At 41.5% G+C, this 19,562-nt stretch overlaps 6 protein-coding genes and 1 long non-coding RNA gene across 14 annotated transcripts in view; 2 read left to right on the top strand and 5 right to left on the bottom strand.

Moving 5' to 3' along the window:
• The window catches only part of dlgap3 (discs, large (Drosophila) homolog-associated protein 3), a 52,108-nt gene extending 51,069 nt beyond the window's left edge, over nt 1–1,039 (bottom strand). For 2 of the 3 annotated variants that reach the window (XM_037264771.1, XM_037264772.1), the window contains exon 1: nt 908–1,038. The gene's annotated coding sequence lies outside the window, so the exon portion shown is untranslated. Of the gene's footprint in view, nt 1–907 lie in introns of all 3 variants that reach the window. The other variant, XM_037264773.1, reaches the window with a different exon arrangement.
• Nucleotides 1–2,663, top strand: part of LOC119130840 (tissue alpha-L-fucosidase-like) — a 57,986-nt gene extending 55,323 nt beyond the window's left edge. The window contains exon 9 of the mRNA XM_037264803.1: nt 2,482–2,663. The gene's annotated coding sequence lies outside the window, so the exon portion shown is untranslated. The remainder of the gene's footprint in view (nt 1–2,481) is intronic.
• Nucleotides 2,664–3,864: 1,201 nt separating this feature from the next.
• LOC119130861 lies at nt 3,865–5,020 on the bottom strand. The gene is made up of 3 exons (XR_005099541.1): nt 4,865–5,020; nt 4,331–4,773; nt 3,865–3,925 (listed from the first exon to the last, which is right to left on the bottom strand). It is a non-coding gene; the product is annotated as an uncharacterized LOC119130861 (long non-coding RNA).
• Nucleotides 5,021–5,229: 209 nt separating this feature from the next.
• On the bottom strand, nt 5,230–12,574 carry smim12 (small integral membrane protein 12). Of its 4 annotated transcripts, none has more exons than XR_005099525.1 (4): nt 12,409–12,565; nt 11,571–11,899; nt 10,830–10,922; nt 5,230–5,398 (listed from the first exon to the last, which is right to left on the bottom strand). XR_005099525.1 is itself a non-coding variant. In XM_037264832.1 (3 exons), the coding sequence occupies exon 2, from the start codon at nt 11,870–11,872 to the stop codon at nt 11,597–11,599; it is 276 nt and encodes a 91-aa protein (XP_037120727.1). In that variant the 5' UTR covers nt 11,873–11,874; nt 12,409–12,574; the 3' UTR covers nt 10,558–10,922; nt 11,571–11,596. The 4 variants fall into 4 exon arrangements, 2 of the variants coding, with proteins under 2 accessions (XP_037120727.1, XP_037120726.1); XR_005099524.1 differs by lacking the exon at nt 5,230–5,398 and adding an exon at nt 8,133–8,237; XM_037264832.1 differs by lacking the exon at nt 5,230–5,398 and having other exon boundaries at nt 10,558–10,922; nt 11,571–11,874; nt 12,409–12,574.
• gja4 (gap junction protein alpha 4) lies at nt 5,877–8,974 on the top strand. The gene is made up of 2 exons (XM_037264814.1): nt 5,877–5,992; nt 7,250–8,974. Exon 2 carries the CDS (start codon nt 7,261–7,263, stop codon nt 8,296–8,298), a length of 1,038 nt encoding a protein of 345 aa, XP_037120709.1. The 5' UTR covers nt 5,877–5,992; nt 7,250–7,260; the 3' UTR covers nt 8,299–8,974.
• Nucleotides 12,575–13,519: 945 nt separating the features above from the next.
• On the bottom strand, nt 13,520–15,690 carry pef1 (penta-EF-hand domain containing 1). Its single transcript, XM_037264820.1, has 5 exons — nt 15,591–15,690; nt 14,983–15,205; nt 14,620–14,775; nt 14,408–14,551; nt 13,520–14,334 (listed from the first exon to the last, which is right to left on the bottom strand). The coding sequence occupies exons 1-5, from the start codon at nt 15,609–15,611 to the stop codon at nt 14,105–14,107; spliced, it is 774 nt and encodes a 257-aa protein (XP_037120715.1). The 5' UTR covers nt 15,612–15,690; the 3' UTR covers nt 13,520–14,104.
• Nucleotides 15,691–16,981: 1,291 nt separating this feature from the next.
• On the bottom strand, nt 16,982–19,242 carry gjb9b (gap junction protein beta 9b). Of its 3 annotated transcripts, XM_037264818.1 has the most exons (4): nt 19,184–19,205; nt 18,316–18,368; nt 17,778–18,214; nt 16,982–17,703 (listed from the first exon to the last, which is right to left on the bottom strand). In XM_037264818.1, exons 3-4 carry the CDS (start codon nt 18,165–18,167, stop codon nt 17,236–17,238), a joined length of 858 nt encoding a protein of 285 aa, XP_037120713.1. In that variant the 5' UTR covers nt 18,168–18,214; nt 18,316–18,368; nt 19,184–19,205; the 3' UTR covers nt 16,982–17,235. The 3 variants fall into 3 exon arrangements, with proteins under 3 accessions (XP_037120713.1, XP_037120712.1, XP_037120711.1); XM_037264817.1 differs by lacking the exon at nt 18,316–18,368 and having other exon boundaries at nt 19,184–19,242; XM_037264816.1 differs by lacking the exon at nt 19,184–19,205 and having other exon boundaries at nt 17,778–18,784.
• Nucleotides 19,243–19,562: the final 320 nt, after the last annotated feature.

The raw sequence follows: 19,562 nt of genomic DNA, 5'->3' as shown, positions 1-19,562 counted from the left end.
CGATTAAAAAGATTGTAGCGCTTCCAAAGCATCCAGATTGCTCTATTTTCCGCTCACTGCCACTAGGAGGCAGATTTACATGTTTTTGAGGGCCCTAATTGACAAGTTTAACACTGCAACAAAATGCTCAATTCTTCACTTCATATCTTTCTGACATTAACTCTTACAATTTCTAATTGGCCTGACTCACATTTGGGTTTTTTTTTGATCGTCAGATTTGAAATATATTTTTTGCTGACACCTGCCTTAAAACACTTCCGACAAACCTCCTATGACAAAAGCAGCCCACATTGGGGTCTGGAACACATCTAATGTTCCCTTCCAATTAAAAAGTGAGCCAATGAGCTCATTGAGAAAAATCAGCTGCAGGCAAAGTGTTCACCATTACCCAAATGTGCGCTAAAGGTTGCGTTGGGACGCTTTTTAATAAGTGGACACATTTAGCCGCACGCGAGCAGGGAGATGAATACATGCTGCATCTCACTCCCCGTTACCCCTGGAGGATAGCCGAGGTGCCTCCACGTGATTGATTTTGAACCCTTTCCACAGTGCAATGCAGTGCAAATAATTGTCCTAGCTCCGCCTCCTGCCTTGGACTTTAAACACAGCCGCATAGAAGCGCCGCGCTTTCACGCTCTGCCAACATTTACGCACGGATGGAACGTGCGTGTTTAAGGTCATCTCCAACTTCAGCTTTTTTTTTTTCCCTTTTCCCTTAGCTGTCAAGTTGTCACAGCTGCAGGACACGCCACAGCAATAAACGCAGTGCTACCACTCAGTTGGGATGCACCAAAACAGCCCATCCGCAACAAATTTCATTTTACCATCTCGAGAGATGTTTGGAAAACACCAAAGGGATGCTCGAGGAGCATGCAAATGAGCAACTTTCACCTCGGATTCTTCTTACCTTGCGGCAGATGCTTGAGATGCTCAGCGGGGTGTCACAAAACGTCCGGCTCTTGGCGCGGCTCCCCCCCCGACCACCGTGTGGGAAAGGATTGAGACGCAGCAGCGAAAGGCAGCGGTGCTACATCCTCCCTCACGCTCCCCCCCCCTCTCTCTCTCGCTCTCCCTCCATCAAACACACCCCTCCTCCCTCGCTCTTACCCTCCATATGTGGTTCATACGAAGTGCTCCCCAAAGACATGTTTGAGGCAACCCATTGGACGACTTGTTCATTCCATCTTTAACAAATATAATTGCTATAAAAAAAAGGGGGGGGGCAGGACATGTACAGAGTGGACTGTAACTCTCACTGAATAATTTTAATTTACAGGAAATATTGTTTTTGTCTTCAGCACATTGAAATTTGGTTCGGCCCGGTGTCATGCCGGATATTTCTCCCAGCATTCAAAGTAGCCACGCCGAGCACTTAACTTAGACACCACTGTAAATGGGTCAGCGAGATGGAGTGAGCGAGAGAGCGAGCGCTCGTTCTAACAATAGGCCGACGTGGCCATTTGACGGCTGCATGGCATGAATGTTTGAGAGCATGAAAGTGTTAATGGTTAGCATAATTACCCGAGTCGGGTTTTTTTCTCTAACTGCAAAAGTGCTTCTTGTATTCTAAAAAAAAATCAAATATCTCTGCTAAGGTTAAGAAGGCACATTTTTCTTTCTTCTACTTGAGTCATTCAACAGCCTCATATTTTATTTTATCCACAATGTTGTGCTCATTGGATTGATGATGTAATGAGAAGTGAATGTGAAAAAAAAGAAACATGAGCAGTGAGAGACTGGCTGGGCTGAACCAGGCAATTAGATTAATTGCAAACTGTGCACGCAGAGAGGCAAACATTGAGAAGTCATCCTCTGAATGCAAACACTTACACCAGTGCTTCACTATCTTTCCCGCTCGTCTACTGATGGAATGAGGCCAGAACATAGTAAGACGGTGATCTGTCAGGATGATTTACTTTCAATTAGATTTCGACAGCGCACCTTGCCTTTGCTGCCCTTCTAATCTCCATTTTGGGATGTGGCGGTAGGGTGTTGATTGGGTTGAACCTTGAGGAGATGACCTCTGATGAACCTGGGTGTTTAATGGTTCGTGTCTCTTGGTCAGTGGGTATTGTTATTAAAAAAAATAATAATACTTTGCCACAGTTGTGTTGGTTGGGAATTGAACCCACATCATTTAAGTTGGGAGACAAACATAATGATACTGAGCTATGCTGCCCCATTGCATTTGTCAAACAACAAAATTAAAGTACTCAGCTTTCGATTGAGAATTTGATTTTCAATTTTTACTTCTCAAACAAAAATGTAATATAGCATGAGACAAAAAAAATAAAGGCTCGTTTTACTGGCTGCATTTCTCATAGTGACCAGAAGGTAGCGACAGAGCGCTAGAAAACTGTCGGTACCCCTGTTCAGAAATAACATAATAAAGAATAAAAGAATTACATTAAAAATATATACAATGCAACTTAACCAATAAAAAAATGGACATTGTTTTTAAATTGTATTTTAAATTTGCAGGAGCTGCCGGACCAGGAGAGACCCTCTTCCGCCCCTCCACGATCCATCAGCCTTCCAGCAGTGTTCTCCTTGTCATCATAGCATCGAGAAGTTTATGGATGTGTATTGTTTTGTTTCTGACACTTGGGTGTTTTATTCAAGCACTTTACTCATGATCACCAATAAAGCAAAGTAACAAACGACACTTGAATCTTTGTCTCATGTGCGTCTTCAATTTCAACCCAAGTTGACAAAGTTGATGATTTGTGAGGCGTACAAAGTTTAGACTCAAAGTCCAAGAGTTTTTTTCTTCATGCAGCTGCTTAGGGGTAGTTCTGACTCAAAACCTTTTGCCATATTTCGAAAGACACTCATACAAAAAGTCGAAATTTTCACGGCACGGTGGCGTAATGGTATAAAACTTGGTCTTGTGATCGGGAGACAAGGGTTCGATCCCGCTCTGTGCATTTACTTATTACACCAAGTAATGTGTGAGACTCGAACTCGGTTCTCCTGAACACAAGGCAAAAGCTTTAACCGCAAGACCAATTGATCTCTTACAAACGCACATTCAGTGTCTGTATTTGTCCATTACTTTGGATGCATATACCTGAAATACACAATAAAACTCGCGAGGTATTCAAGCCAGAGTAGGCGGCTGGTATAACATTTGCGCCGGTGAGCAGGAGACCCGGGTTCGAGACCTGCTCTGACCAATATTCTCAAATTAAACCTTGCTCCTTTATTTAAACTTCTGTGTTGAAAAGTTTTTTTTCTTTTTTTTGCCAATTAATGACGTCATCACAAAAATCCTATAAAAGACGTCACAAACACGACGATCATTCTCTTGCTCACTTCTGACAGGTCGAGATGGTCCACCTGCTGCTCCGCGCAACGGCGTTTAAAACTTTGGACAAGGTGAGTTTTCAATGGCCACTATTAAACTTTTAAAACTAACTGCTTTTGCTTTCTTTCAGCATAAAGTTGCACTTTGGACGTGCATAATCCTTGCTAACATGCAAGCTGAGACGTTTGCACGACCTATCAAATTATTTGCACGAACATTTAGCAGAGTTTGAGCGACCACGCCGTTTTGCCGAAGGTAAGTAGATAAAACTATTTACTCACAACAGAATGAATCAAACATTTTGATGCATGCGTGTTAATTCTCTCATTTCTGTCAACAGGTACGAATCTTCAAGCCGACTTTCTGCGTAATTAAAGTAGGATCACAACCTTTTAATCGACTGCATCTAATTGTCTCGTTTCTGTCCACAGGTGTGCATCTGCAGCAGAAGAACCACGTTTACTGCAAAAAGGCAAAAATTCTGTTTAATTGAAAGAAATCAAATCAATGAAACTAAAATCAAATATTTACCAGTCCTTTTTTTTCTTTTTCTTTGTCTGCAGGTTCCAAAATGGCCAACTTGCTGTCCTTCGTGAGACGTTTGCAGGTCTCCTCTTGCTAAACATGTCGACCAAATGTCGCGTTCCTAAGTCAAACCAGCTCGTAAGTTTAAAAGCTTAGCTACAATGTTGCAATGTCTTTCAGGCCAGCAAGCTGTGGTTGGAGAGGAATCCAGTACTGCCCTGCGCTCTTCACTGGTGAAACACTTTTTCATACAGGTAAAATTGTTTGAAAGATTTATTTAAACACGTGCGTTTTCTTCCCACTAGGTGGTGCCAAAGTACAAGCTTCCTGGAGCATGGGTTGACTGGGGAATTAGAGTTCCAGTGAGGTTTGAATCAGTTGCAAAGACTTACTAAACGACTGCTTGTTGTTCCAGGTGGTGCTGGTTGCAGCTTGGCATCAACTTCCAGTCAAACAGGTGACACCTTGCTGAAAATCTGCCATGTTAAAAGCACTTACCTGTATTTTCTTTTCCTCTTCATGCAGGGCAGCTTCCAGTTAGAATGCTGTCGGCCACTCTGCCACAAAGACCTTCCACCTGCTGGCCAAAGAAACCAATCCTCAAGGCAAACTTCATTTTCAGTTTGTCATGCAAATAAACTTGATGACAGCTTTAACTTTCCCTCTTTTGTTGTGTGCAGAAGTGTCCGTCCAGTCTGCTGTTGTCCGAGACCAAAGTTTGCAGTGGAAGGTTCCAGTATACAGTTGAAAATAAAAACAGTCAACTTGGATTGAGTTGTATCAATGTTCTTTTTCTTTACAGGCAGAGGTGACAAATCCTGGTCCAGAAAGTGAAAAAGCCAGCCACGGGTGCTTCTATTCTGTGAGCTCATTCACCTGCGGTGGAGTAGAAGCACCTGTAGCTCAAGCCAAACTGTGGCAGGCTGAAGACGAGCCCTCTGCTGGTAAGAGAGGAACATTTAATTCAGCCAGAATGTTTAAAAATTTCAATGACTGTTCTTTTTGTGTCCAGTGTGGTGCACCATCGAGTACCTGCTCACAGCGGAAGCCAGAGCAAACCTTATCTCAAGGCAACCTGAGAAGTGAGGCATATTTGCACTTAAGTGGTATGCGCCTCATTGCACAATCATCATGACAACTTCGTTCCAATCTTTATTTTTTTCCCTTATTTTCTGACAGGCAGCAAAGAACTGGTCATGCAGCTCGCAACACTTGGTGCCATGAACTCTTCTTTTGAACTGGTAAGGTTCATGGCTTTTTCTGCACAAAATGTTGACTTGACTTTTGACTTACAGATCTCTTTTTGTCTTAGGTTCAGGCACTTGCCACTCGTCCAACTTTGTTGCCCACGCAACTTGTGGGCGTGCTCAAGTCACCTTTGTTGATATTATTCTGGATTTTTTTTAGCGAGCAACAAACAAACTCGAAGTGCTCATGTTATAATAATGCACCTGCATAGTTACATAAAAATGTCAAACAGAGCTTGGAAATGTTTGCAGTACTCACCAAAAACACAGCTAGGTCACCGGTAGAGCTGCTCCAGAAAGCCAACAGCATTAAGACCCTCTGAAATGGCACCGACAAAGAGACAGGCTTTTTTTTTTTTATAATTAAAATTTGTAATTGAAACTCATGTCGTCTACTTACTCTTTTTAGACAACAAATGAGAAAATAATGGCTTCTAAACTTCAGTGATCCAAGCCATCCAATGCGCATTGGATACAATGTATTGTTTTTAGGTGACTGTCGCCACCTTGTGGCGCAATGGAAAATACACTCAACTGTTCAAATCATTTTAACTTCTACTGAGGGCAAACAATTGTGTCGCTGCATGGAAGATTTCTGAATTTGACATAGAAATAATTAGTTTTACGCTAAATTTAATTATGCCGAGGACAAAAAGGGATTTTGTTTTTTTATGGACCCAATTAAAGTCTCAAATCTTATGCATTTGGAGCGTCAATGACGGGCATATACGTTTGCTCCATCCCATTTCCTGGACAAAGTTCCTGAGGGAGGGCCAAAGTGAACTCGGAAGCATGGGAAAGTTCTCCGCACTATTTTTCCGATGACACGGAATCTTTTTAAAGAAAGCAAATACGACTCAGAGGAGCATTGAGAGAGGGACCAGGAGACTGAGACGTTCCGCGAGAGAGAAAGGTAAAACGTTTTTGGGATGGATAAAAGTCTTTTGTTGAGATGAATAAATAATACTATGGTCAGACTTAATCGGCTTCCCTGTAATGTTAAAAATTAAACAAATTATTTTAAACATGTTTTATTAGTGTTAATATTTCCTTTTAATTTGTATTGCTTGTAACGCATTGAGATATGTTGGCTTTCTTTCTTTTTACAGTAACAAGAAAGTTTATTTATTCAGTATTATATATTTATAATTTTAGTTAATGTTTATATTATGTAAAATGATAGTGGGAATGAGTGTCCCACCCAGAATTTAGTCATGAATATCCAGAATTCCACCTTGTCGCCCATCACAATGATGTGTGTTGATTATATGTTGGATTTATTCTGCCCCCATTGATGTTTCATCTTTCTTTTCTGTTAGTTCAAGGGCTGAACTAACAGAAAAACATCAAGTAGTCTAAATACGTCAACAAGGGTCACAGCGGTACCCCAGAACCCCCCCTCGTCACAGGATGTTTACTCAGATGTATGTGTGCGTGTGTTGGTGTATGCATGTTGCTTCCCGACAATGTAACGAGTCATTAACATTAAATAGTGATGCAATTATAGCAATCATTTTGTACCCAAATGAAGGTTCACAATGAATCAGTAAATTGATAGATAGATAAATTGATACTTTATTGAGCCCGGGGGGAAATTGGGGTGTCTAGCAGCTGGGTATATAAAAGACATATTCATGACATTAGCGCAACTTAATAGACTTCTAGAAAAGGCCGGCGCCACAAAGAAAAGTGTGAAAGTTAAAAGAAATCAAAGCAAAGCAACAAAGCCAGTACCTAAGAAAAAAAAATCATCGGAAATGTCAACAAAGCACATTGTAACAAGACTGAGCTCATGGAAGAAGAAAAAGCCAGACTTGCTCCTTAGTCAAAATGCAGGGCGGGCGACCATTTGCAAGACTTTAATAAACCGACATAATTGCACTTATGCATTAGCCGTGTGCTCGTTAAAACGCCCGGCGTGGAAATCAAATAGCAGTTAGGTGTTAAGTGTTGTTGTTTTGTCAAGCGCAGATGTAAAGGTGGTAGTTATCGACTCTTCTAATGACTGGAAGAAAAACTGGCTGCTTTGAAAGGGCCTTTTGTTTCGGGTTGACCTGGTTCATTTTATTTGAGCTCTCTTAAATGGAACATTATGAACACTTCAAAACGGCAGTCTTTGTTAGTGCAAAAGCTATTTCTCATGTTTTACCTTCCTGTTCCTTGTCCTCAGAGGAGCAGAGGATGTCCAGAGCTGACTGGACCTTTCTGGAGCACCTGCTGGAAGAGGGCCAGGAGTATTCAACGGGCATCGGCCGCGTCTGGCTCACTGTTCTCTTCCTGTTTCGTATGCTGGTGCTGGGCACGGCGGTGGAGTCGGCCTGGGACGACGAGCAAAGGGACTTTATTTGTAACACGTTACAGCCGGGCTGTACCGAAGTCTGCTACGACAGAGCCTTCCCCATCTCCCACTTTCGCTATTTTGTCCTCCAAGTCATCTTCGTTTCCACGCCGACCATCTTCTACTTTGGATACGTGGCCATACGTTCACGGAAGGAAGAGGATGGCAAGCAGGTGGAAGAAGGTCAGACAAAGGGCATGGCGGAAAGGGATGCCAAAAATATGCCGGAGGATAAAGAAAAGCTCGGCAAGGGGAGCGTCGCCAAGAGGAGACAACCTGACGCTCCGAAGCTGAAAGGCAGGCTGTTATGTGCGTACGCGTTCAGCATCCTTCTAAAAGTTCTTCTCGAGGTGGGCTTCATCTTGGGACTGTGGTTCCTTTACAACGGCTTCCAAATCGAATCCAAGTTCGAGTGCGTCGGCTTCCCCTGCCCTCACAGGGTGGACTGCTTCGTCTCCCGCCCCACGGAGAAGACCATCTTCACCATCTACACTCAGGCCATCGCCGCCATCTCCCTACTGCTCAACCTCATCGAGCTCCATCACCTGCTTCACCTTGCAATTTCACATCGGCTGAAGAAGCGTTACCGCTCTCAGGCGCGAATGTACCGACTGCAGCCTGAGCGGACGGCGGAGGCCTCGCCGGACGCTCCGGCACCCCGAGAGGAGACGGCGGAATTGTACGACGGGGGCCTACCGCTGCCAAACGAGGCTACGGCCATTTCGGTTGACTGCGGACCCGCCGAGGCGGGAAACTACGTCCTCCCGAGCTATACCAACTGCATGGAGGCTATGCATACATCACGTCCACCCAGGAACCACTATACACAAAAGACAAAGAACAACCTCAGGGGTGTCTCAAAACAAAAGCACTATGTCTGACTGAGACTCAATGAAAGCTGTTTTGTTATTTTCCGAAAAAGTTTGTTTGCACATGACACTGGAGTAAAAGAGGTGGCCAATAGGAGCCGGAATCAAAGACAAGAGCGGCATTGTGTGCAAAGCGCCTAAGAGGCAGTGATTCACTTCAAACATTGGACTGATAACCTAATTCGTAGAACGCGCTTCAAGGCGAGCACAAATTTTACGGTCACGAGATATTTTCTTATATTATCTTGAATATGTTTGTGGGAAAACAAAAATACTGTGTTGAGGGCACCGGATGTTATGTTAGTAGTTAAAAGAGCAGTAAAGTGGGATACATATAAATATATTCCCTTGAGGTCCACTCCGTCATCCTTGGAGCTCCTCTCGGGCCGCTTAATGGAATGTTCTGGTCTCGGTGCTTCTCCCATGGGGATAATGGCCGGCTGTGCGGATACATGCTTGTACGCACGTACTGTATTTTTCCTTGGATGGGGGTGGGATAAGGATATCCCAGAGGGTCCCCAAAACAAGAAAAAAAAAAGACAGATCCTAAGATTTCTTCAAAAAACGCTGCAAAATAAATTCACGATGTATTTATAGTAAAAAGTTTTGTTTATTTATTGTACTGAGGAGTATTGTCACAAATGAATGTTGACTCGATTACCTCCTTGCCATCTTCAACAACAAAAGGCCTTTCACGTTCAAGGTTTTCAGTTAAGTTCTGTTCAGAACTGGTTTTGTAAAAGGTTCACGCTCAACTGAGTGGCATTGAAGTATGTTTCTTTTTTATGGCATTATTTCACTGCAGTTCAATGTAAAGATGATATACACAATGATAGGAAGACAGTCTTCAAAAAGGAATCTTTGTTTTGTCAAAGATCCATTAGCAGATATTGTTCTGCAAAACAATTCAAAGTTGCCCCTTTCCAAGTCTATTCACAAAAACTTGGCGGGCATCCCTACGCAGTCGATTATCCAAGTCCAGGTGGGTGTGTGCGCAGCCGTCTGCATGGGCGCAACCTTTTTATTGTTCATGAGAGTCTTATCACCAAGCAAAAGGGGGGCGATGGGGACGAGGGGCATTCAACAGATTGCGGGGGTCAACCTGTGTAGTCATTCAGGCTGCCAAGCAAAGCCGGCTTGAGCGTTCGTTTTTCCTGGCAAATGTGATGACGACGAAGTGCCGTCATTCTTTATTGTCATTACCGGCAATTTCCCCATCATCAGTGTCGGGTGAAATCAGAATGCGTCACACAAATAACTAATGTGAAAAAGATTAGGGGTGTCACTCAGGGTTATAATAGGGAGTCGTGTTTCATTTTTATAATTCTAATTTTGGGCGAAAATACGTCATTTTAGAAGTTTTGATTACTTTTAGTAATATTTTTATTTTATTGTTTTTTTAAAAATTATTTGTTGAGAGCATAATTTTAATTTAATGTTATTTTTTATTGGGTTTTTTTCTATGTCTAGACTTTTATATACAGAAATTGGATTTTAATGGACGTCTTTCAGACCCGTGTGGCTTTGGATTGTAGTTTTACTAAACGTAAAAAAATAGTTTGCTAGCTTTATTTTTATTTTTTTAAATCAAGCACTCTCATTTTAATTTTGGTTTGTTGCCAGTAATGCTGTTTTTTCTTCTTCTAATTTTAGTTTGCTAAGATTGTCACTGTGTGGGAAGATGTTGGTGACCTCCCACATAAAGCCTTTTGTGATGGACTAACATTGTGACTGTGTTTCCTGAGATTGTTGGTCATTGCAGATGCATTTCCTCACTCGGTTGATAAGCCACAAGTTGTAGTCCAGGATCCATGTAACGCCTGATCATTTTAATGAAGGCACATCAACAAGGAATGAACAAACGGAGCACACAGTCACTCGCACACAAAGGTTATATCAGCACCTAGCGGGGAGAACGGCATTGGGGTGACTGAGTTCAAATTGTCTGATTTGAAAGTAATTATGTGGTTGTTGTTCTTTAGGGTTCTTTTGTTTCCTGGACTTTCATACTGGCACACGACTCTCTGTAATCATAACAACCTACAGTCCTGAATTTAGATAAAAAAAAGGTCCAATCGTTAAATTTAGATTTTGAACAGGAAGTGGGTCTGAATCTGTTTCCTCTTCCAGCATTGTTTCTCCCCGAGGAACATTCAAGCTGACAATGGGGGCTGCAGTTGGCATTGTTAGTTGCTGCCCATCAAAAGCCAAGTGAACTGTGCACTAACTCAACATCAACAACACACATGTGAGAGTAAAACAACAAAAACATGAACTTTTACTTCTCTATTTGTAATGCAAAAAAGGAAATTTTGACAATAAATATCCTATAATGCATTGCATTACCGCTTTACATAGTGCTCCCTTGTGGTTAGACCTATATTGCAGGCTCCATTGAAATTAAATGTGTGACAAGACTAGTAAATTGGAGTGACAACAACGTCACATTGTTTTTTGAGCAATGTTGGAATACCCAACAAAGGCAAAAACATGAGTGGATGAATGACTTGTTCTTACTGTTTATCTCCAGTTTATGTGTGTACCTGTCTTCCTGGATAGGTGAAAGTCTATGTGTTTATGAGGAGGATGCCATTCCAGTAAGCAGGCACCACCTATTGTCCGCTCAGGATGTTGGACTGAAAAACAAAACAGAGCATCCAGCATCACTCATTATCCACCATCATCCAGCAGGAACAATGGACCCCCCTCCACCCTCGCCCTTTTCTTTCCCAGGAGCCTCGATGTTGCGTTCCCACAATGCTGTCTAGTTTGGAGGAGTTGCTCCATTGTTACCTGTCCTCTAATTGTTCCCAAAAGGACGTAGACATACACACTCCCTCTTCCTCTCCATCCGAGTCTAGCCCCAGAATGATTAACTCCCAAGAAGTCAGAGTTCAACAATTCAAACTTTATTCATCCACCTTTCACATGACCCACAGCAGGAAAGGCTCGCTGTGCAGAGATGACAACTTTCAGTAACCTCCCATATTGATGGATGGTTGATTCCCTGTACCATCAAAAAGTTCACGACCCCCCTCCCCTTTATAAATTATTCTTTGGTGACACAATTAGAGGGAGATTGGAAAGAAAATACTGTGCACAAGTAGTACACTGTGTGACAAAAGTATTTGGACGCATGGCAGTTGCAGATTCTTCCTTTCTACAAGATTTCAGGACAGGTCTGTTACCTAACGTCTGATAGGAGTGAGGACATTGTTCTCCAAAGCACATGATTACATGCATAGAGGCTTATAAGATGGATGAGAAGTCATTGTGATAAATACCGTAATGTCTGTATTTGACGAAGGTGTTAGCTCTTTTCTGGTCGGTTCCTGTTTAGAGCTGCTTTGGGCGTGAACTCCAGTTTGTCTTTCAGGCTGAGCACCTGTGTGCCGTCCATCCCGGCTTGTTCCAGCAGTTTCCTCTCCTCCCTCAGTTCGAGAATGCTCTTCTCTTCTTCGTGAGGTTTGGGCGTCCCCCTGATGAACCACTCCAGGTGGTAGCCCACCGCTCCCACCACAAAGGCCACGGGGAAGGTGAGGTACACAGAGTAGGTTCGCATGGCTGTCCAAAGTACAGGCCACATGACTGCACGACTTTTGAGATCTAAATACTTTGGAATAATAAAAAGCAGAATTATTTCTCGCATAATTCAAACTGATATCGTGGCAGTAGGAAACACACGTAATGAACGACATAACATAAAAACACACATTACGTCACAAAGTAGTAGGCCTGTTCTAATGTCCGCCACAATATGATTGTAATAATAGCTTGGGTAATTGTTTTCTTAAATTAAACCGCTGTACTGTATTGAACTAAATTACTTGAGAGGTGGCTCTCCCTTGTGTTCCCCCCAAAAATTGATCTTCACGTTCATTTCTTTTCATGACGAGTTTTTAATTGGGGTTTCATAGACAACCAACAAGAAAAAAATGTCCCATTATGGAGTACAAACGTATTGTTGTATAATTCTGTGCTTACGTATCCTCATTATTATTGTCACGTCATAGTGATGTAAGCTTGCAACGTCAACATTACACCAGCATACAAACGCCACTCTTACTATTATTTATTATTACCGTAGCTGTTTTATTCAGAAGAATTTGTCATTTAACTCACCTTTAACGCTTCGTTATTGCCGCAGTCGGTAAACGTAACTTCCGGGGGAGTGTTTACATTTCCTGAGCGTCATTGTGATTGGTTGAAAACTCTTGTTCGTTTAAAGCAAGCGGTTGGAGGACTCTTTGTGCTTGTCTTTTGCACCATCTAGTGTTCAAAATAATACACAGCCAAGGCAAGAGCACATTAAAAAGTGAGCCAAATCAATGCAAATAACCGTTAAGCGGCAATGAGAGGACTAAAACAATACAACACAAAATGAAGTTAAATCTAAGTTTTCTATTCTGGACGTTGATATATTTATTTATTCAAGTATGTTCAATGTAGGATTGGTTTTCATTTTACCTGACGCGCGGATACCCGGACCCTTTATAGGACCGGACTGCACACTCCGAGGAGGTTACTACAAAAACAAGTAGTTGTCTGGTGAGTTTTATGCCACGATCGTCTTGATTGACTTAAAACAAATGCTTGGTCACCGGCAAACAATCTGTGGAAAGGCAGCCGGTAAGATAATGATCATTAACATCTCGAGATCACACTGTTGGACGCAACTACCTCAAGTCACTGCTTACGCTTATGACGCCATGGCACCGTTTGTGAACATGATGTAGGTGTGAATATCCATTTAATTCATAAAGCTGTAGTCTGATCGTTTTAATATCTACAAATCAAAATTATTGTTGTAATATATAGCTGCGCTAGTATGCGCTGCTGATTATTTATTGGGCAATCTGCAATGTATAATTTATTATATTATGTAGCTGTATTGATGAATAATGGTTTGGCGTTGGCAGTTTTTACATGTATCTTGGATAATGATTTAGTTGAATGAATGAATGGATTCATATTGTGTACACTGCTAAATCAAACTAGTTAGATTCTGGAAATGCTTCACTGTATAATTTCGTGTATGTGTTTAAGGTTTTTTACCTGATGGCATCAAAGACAAAACCCAATAAACAGAAGTTACAAAAAGTTACGGTGTCATTTGAGTAAAAGATTGCTGCATGACTAAAGAATTGCAGGTGCACCCCCTTCAAGTGTGGGGTGCAGTGAAAATAAGGAAAATAGCATGACAATACCATAAAAAAAAGCAATGAAGCATCAATATTTGGCAACAAAAACAAAATATTTTGGCATTTAATAACAGTATAAACCTCAATGGAATGTAAAATAAGTGCAAATGGAATAAACTTGTTTTGTTTCAATCTACATTTTTTTTTTTTTTTTTTTTTACAATTGTAGCCAAGTAATGGTATCAAGGTGCAAACATATGCATGGGTTCTGAGGGCACGCTAAAGCCTACAATCACAAAATATTCTGGTGGTAGTTGATAACATGTCTTTTGGATCCATGTAAATAACTTAACTATCCATATAAACCTTTTTACTAATCTAAAATACTGCATAGTTTAGTGAGGGAAGGATAGTTAGTATTTATCAAATATATGCAACTTTGAGGGTTAATAAACGTCTTGATATATGATGTTAAAACAAAATGGTACCACAAGTAGTAAACAGATAGGCATCTGTGGTGATGACGCAATCAATTCCTGTCATCTATTCAATCCATTATTTGTTTTTTGAAAGTTGTTACTGAACATTACTCTCTAGGTTAGCTTTCATGTTGTTTTTAACAAAAAGTCGTCGGATATGATATGTCAAATACAAACCGCCATCTCGTGGTATTCCATTCACATGAGCCTGGTGATGGCCCCCGAGAGGAAGTCCTCATAGTTGAGTCGGATGTTGCCTGTCATGGTGGTGTCTTTCTCCCTGAAGACCTGCGTCATGCTCTGCAGTTGGGTACACACCTGGATGAAGCGATCCAACTGAATGCCAGGGCGTGCGGGATGCGCGCTGAAGCGCCGCACCAACGACTCGGAAAACTGTGGGCTCAGGTTGTAGCCCATCTGTGACAGGGCTAAGGGGGTAGAAGAAGCATGAGATAAATGTATTGGGGCGATGGACTTGCTTAGAGGTCTCAAGAGGGTTACCTTGGTGGAGCTCTGTACCACTGATGGATCCTGAGCGGTCCCTGTCATATTGCTGAAAGAGCGCTCTCCACTTTTGCATGAAGTCCCACAGCGCCGAGAAGCCGAAAAGGTCCATCCGACTTGACTTTGTCTTGTCAAACATGTCTAACAGGCAATTCAAGTATATTTTAAATAAAAGTGTATTTTCATGTGGGTGTGTGTGGAGGTCTCACTGATCATCATGAGGCAAGTCTCATCATTAAAACTGGACCAGTTGGAGTTGACAAGCGCCTGTTTCAGCTCCTTCAGGTTGATGAAACCGCTGTGGTCCGTGTCGACGCTTTGGAACCACTGGTACGCTTCTGGATTGACACCGGGGGGAATGTTCCCTAAAGACAGAATAAGGGCCAAGAGAAATGTGTGAGGAAGAGGAAGGACGTGTGGCACTTCAAGTTGTACCCTGATGTCTTTAATCATAGGCTTCAGCTGTCTCATCCTTCTGGGGGCTACAAAGTGAACCTGCCTGTGTGGCATTCATTTCACATCCATCATTTTACTGCAGGCGATGTGAAGAGAGAACAAAGGAGGAGCAGTACCTGAAGGAGGAGGATTGCCATAAGGCGCTCCATGAGGTTGCCCCCCGTAACCCGCAGCCCCTGGCCCGGTTCCGTAGTGCCCCCCTTGTCCTGGGCCATAGTAGCCTCCTGGTGGACCGCCGTATGGAGCCGAGGGTGCAGATCCATATGGAGCACCAGCTCCACTGTAGGGGGCATTTGGGCCTGGGTGTCCTACCCCTGGGTATCTTACCCCTGGGTATCCCTAAAAGAGTCCATTACATAATTCATGGGAGTCATTTATAGAATTTTGATGAATGAAACGTATCCACTACGAAACGAATGTAGCAGTTACATATCGTGCAGTCTGTACATACATAATAGACAAGCTCAATATAATTTCACATTTATTCTACTTTTACGGTCAATAAAACGCGGCTTCTGGGCGCAAGCTTTCGGAGTTCATAGTTTGTCTGACGTATCAACAATTTCAACTCGTAGCTTTAGCATGCTAACAACTACGTTAAACATTTCATTCAAACAAATTATTACAAATATAACAAAAACGTTAAACTGTAGAGGTAAAAACGTGCTCGGGGAGACACATTTAGTTTCACAAACACCACAAAAAGAATAAAAATATATAATACCGCTCCGTTGTAGTAACTCATTTTTTTAAACTTCCTTTACCAAGAGGCGGGACCTACTCGCTTTGAGGGCTGCGGATTGGTTCATTTCTCCGTTCATGTTTTTGATTCTGATTGGACAATCATATTAGTCGCGTCATGAAGATGTCATTCCAACTGACTTCTTTTGTGACGTTTCTTTTGGATTTTATTATTATTATTATTATTATCTGAATATTTTAGAAAAGAAAATAATTTTTAAAAGTTCACAGTAAATTTATCCAGTACAGCATCGAAAGAGCTAACATTTATATTACATAATAATTAAATACCAAGCATTCCCACATTTTTTTAATCGAAGTTATTTTTATTAAGATTTCACGCCTTTGCATTTGCTTTTTACATAATAACAGATACTTAAATGAACCCTTGGAAAACAAATTTGACTCAATGGGACAGATTGGTAGTTTATTCCATTGGTTAGTTTTTATCAAGACAATTTGTTGTGAATTGCCTTTTCCCAAATTAAAGAAAAACTAACCGAAAAATGTTATGTATAGTGCCTTTAACATTAACTTTACATTCATTTTCTTAGTAACTTGCATGCACAGATGCAAAACCAAATTCTGGATTAAAAGAGTGAAAGTCCATTAAACTATTATAACAAAAAGGGGAAGATGTGTATATGTATAGATGAAGATATGTTTTTAACGGAAACAATACTCACAAAAATATTGCAATGTCTACACAGACTTTTACTTCAGGGAAATTGTCAAGACTGAGCCAAAATGAGACTTGAAGAGGTCAGAGGCGTAGCCAGGAATTTTTCCAGTAGGGGCGCACGCCCACAGGAAAAAAAATCGAACATCACCCACGCCGTTCGCTGATCGCTAAAACAACATCCGGGTACGGGAGGCAAACGGTGAATGGATAACATTGCGCACATAGAATAGCGCAAGCACATTCGCGCAAGACCGAAAGAAAAAAACGGCATAAAAATGAGGAATCGAAAAAGCTCGATTTTTTTTTCAACCGGGACGCAGGAAGTCCTAACCGGGGCGCCGCCCCGGCTTGGCTACGCCTCTGGAAGAGGTACTACTGAGCCCTTTTGACCATGCTGAAGTTTCCTTGAGCATCATACATTTCTAACTAAGACAGATTTAAAGTGCTTTGAGTGCTTTGAAGGTGGGAAAGCGCCGCAAGTGAAAGCCCATTTACCCATTAGGGCTGTTTACTGCATTATCAAAGATGGTCAACACAAAGGAGGCGAGTCCTAGTACCCCAAATAAAAAATGTCCAGAACTAGAATTTTCTGGAACTTCTTTACTGTATACAAAGTAGAGACCTCATAGCCACACCTAAACAATAACGAATGAAAAGCAAGCCCTAACTCGATTACTCGATTTTTTTTTTTCCCCGATATTTGACACGCTTGTATGCTTTCATGCAAATTTGGTTTTGGAATACAATTTGTGAATTTCTATTCAAACCTGGTGCAGGGCAGTCCGTTGGGTTTAACATGATGTGGTGGGAGTGGGGGTCCTTCAAGTGCATGCACAGACGATGCCTTTGGTAAAAAGTAAATTCCGTTAATTTACAAGTCATCTGTGAATCGATGAGTATCTTTGGAACAGCTGCCGTCAATAGAGTCTGAGGGATTCTTAGCTCCTTATACAAGCCCGAGGTTGCCGTTCTCGAATGTCGGATCATTTTTAGTTTTTTTGTCTTCATTCTCAGGTGTCAGGTTATTGAGGTTGTGGATAGAGACGGTGGGATCCAGTCGAAAGGAAGTTCTGGACCTCATCTCAGACCTGGGCGCAGAGAGCTGTGTCATTTCATGAGTGTCGGCGAACTCTCTTTCCAACATCATCCTCTTCTTCCGATTGTGTTTCAGGATGCGCTTGCTGATGAAGTACACCATCTCGCTGAGGCACATTAAAATGCAAATGGAAGACGAGACCACCATGAAGAGGGTGAAGATTTTTTTCTCAGTAGGCCGGGAAATGTAGCAGTCCACCGTGTTGGGGCAGGGCTCTAGAGAACACTTGGAGACCCGGGGCATGTCGAAGCCGTCGTAGATGTAATGGAGGATGTACAGGAAGCCGGCATCAAAGGTCGCTTTAAAAATCAGGCTGACCTAATTTGGAATAAGAACAAATCTGCTTTATTACTAAAATCAGGACTTAAGCATTAAAAGCGTCCCGTCCTTACCAAGTAGGTCCACCACAGACCCCCACGCTTCTTCCCAGGGTTGGCATATCGATGAGCTCCCTTATGCGAGTTGCTGTACTCCAGGTCTTTCTTTTCACGATATTTGACGTGACACGTCACCAACAATGAGGGACACGTTACAAAGATGAGCTGCAGGGCCCACAAGCGGATGTGAGAAATTGGGAAGACGGCGTCGTAGCAAACGTTGGCGCAACCGGGCTGGGCCGTATTGCAAATGAAGTCCTTGCTTTCGTCCCCCCACACTCGCTGAGCCGCCACTACAAACACCAACACCCGGAAAACGAAGACCATGGAGAGCCAGACGCGGCCGAAGGCTGTGGAGTATTTGTTGACCCCACTCAGAAGGCTCTCCAACGCAGACCAGTTCATGGCCGCTACCTCAACGAGTCAAGTGATGAAGTTCTCGTGGGATGAACCTGAGTGCCGAAAACGAAAGTAGGTTAAGTAAATCTTTTTCCACCCTTTTTAAAATAAAGACCGTCTTTTTTTATTTATTTTTTTAATTTGGATTATTCAACTGATTCAGTCGAGTCACATTTCAATGTTGATGTCGAAGGAGTAAATCGTGAGCTAAACAAATTTTGTTATATTGAACTGCACTGGATTTGCATTTAATTTGCATTTGCTTTTCTGCTTCCGTGTGATATATTCAACTTCGAAAATTGCTTTGGCTGAATTAGAAAGTAAAAATAGTGATGGGGTGATATGTTTTAAAAATGATGTTCGAGTATATGCTGCTGATTTGGGGGCTTTTGATCCTGTGAGACTTTTGATTTTTCAATACATAAACAAATTCATTCTGCAGCACAAACACCTCAGTAGGCACATTTAAATTTTTTAAAGCTACTATTACATAAAATGACGCCGCATTGATTGCTCAGTGACCTGCCATACAGGTCGAGCAAGTTTTTTTTTTTCTTTCTATTCATCACCAAGGCAGTATCTCTCTGTAACTCAACACACAACGATACGAAGGTGCGGTCTGCTTTGCCAGACTTTTGGTTTCTGAATGGTATGCTTTTGTTTATTATATATAAGATGTGAAGGGAATTATTTTAAGAAACAAGCAACCACAAAATATAGTTTTGGTCAAAACGTCTGAATAATAACTATGAAATGTACAGACCGTCCCCTTTATTATTTAATACATATATTTTTTTTATATTCACTAGAATTCTCCCCATTGCAGTTTTTTGCCACAAAAAATGGATTTATTATGTTTAATGAAGAGAGAACAAAAAAGAGCATTACCTGAATATTAAACTTTATATGTTCATAACAGTTTATTCTAAATATGGCTTAAAGTATTTTAACGGATTAAACACACAATAGAGAGACATTGTAAATTTTTGGTAGCATTACGATAGTGTCGACAGACAACTTACCTTTGTTGAAGGGGAAGCGTTGCAAATGAAATGTCCTTGACGATGGCAACATAAATAACTACTCGAGCTTCCTGAAGATGTCATGGGTGGAGCTTAAACCTCTAAATCAACTTTTCTTTAGTCGTATGTATTTGTATATACAGTATAATTAGTACATGAGATTAACATAGATAAGGTGAAAGCGTAAATGAGAAAATGTAGTTTCTTTTTTTTTTTAAGCATATATTTTGTGACAAACTAGGAAGAACAAAAACAGCATTGCCTTTCACTTTTACTTCATACTTGTAACACACTTGGTTTCATAATAATAAAAAAAATATTTTTGTGTTTTGACACAAAGCATTGTTCAATCACAAATCACTCACAAAAATAATGTGCT

This window comes from Syngnathus acus, chromosome 11 (assembly GCF_901709675.1).
Source record: "Syngnathus acus chromosome 11, fSynAcu1.2, whole genome shotgun sequence".
NCBI lineage: Eukaryota > Metazoa > Chordata > Actinopteri > Syngnathiformes > Syngnathidae > Syngnathus > Syngnathus acus.
This window is presented reverse-complemented; position numbering and strand designations above follow the sequence as displayed.

Coding starts and splice junctions, on each gene's coding strand:
- gja4 (XM_037264814.1), top strand. CDS start 7,261: ATGTCCAGAGCTGACTGGACCTTTCTGGAGCACCTGCTGGAAGAGGGC.
- smim12 (XM_037264832.1), bottom strand. CDS start 11,872: ATGTGGCCTGTACTTTGGACAGCCATGCGAACCTACTCTGTGTACCTC.
- pef1 (XM_037264820.1), bottom strand. CDS start 15,611: ATGAGTTACTACAACGGAGCG. Junction 14,776..14,982: donor TGGCAATCCTCCTCCTTCAG/GTACTGCTCCTC, acceptor TTCTGTCTTTAG/GGAACATTCCCCCCGGTGTC. Junction 14,335..14,407: donor TGGTACAGAGCTCCACCAAG/GTAACCCTCTTG, acceptor CTACCCCCTTAG/CCCTGTCACAGATGGGCTAC.
- gjb9b (XM_037264817.1), bottom strand. CDS start 18,167: ATGAACTGGTCTGCGTTGGAGAGCCTTCTGAGTGGGGTCAACAAATAC. Junction 17,704..17,777: donor GTCTGTGGTGGACCTACTTG/GTAAGGACGGGA, acceptor ATTCCAAATTAG/GTCAGCCTGATTTTTAAAGC.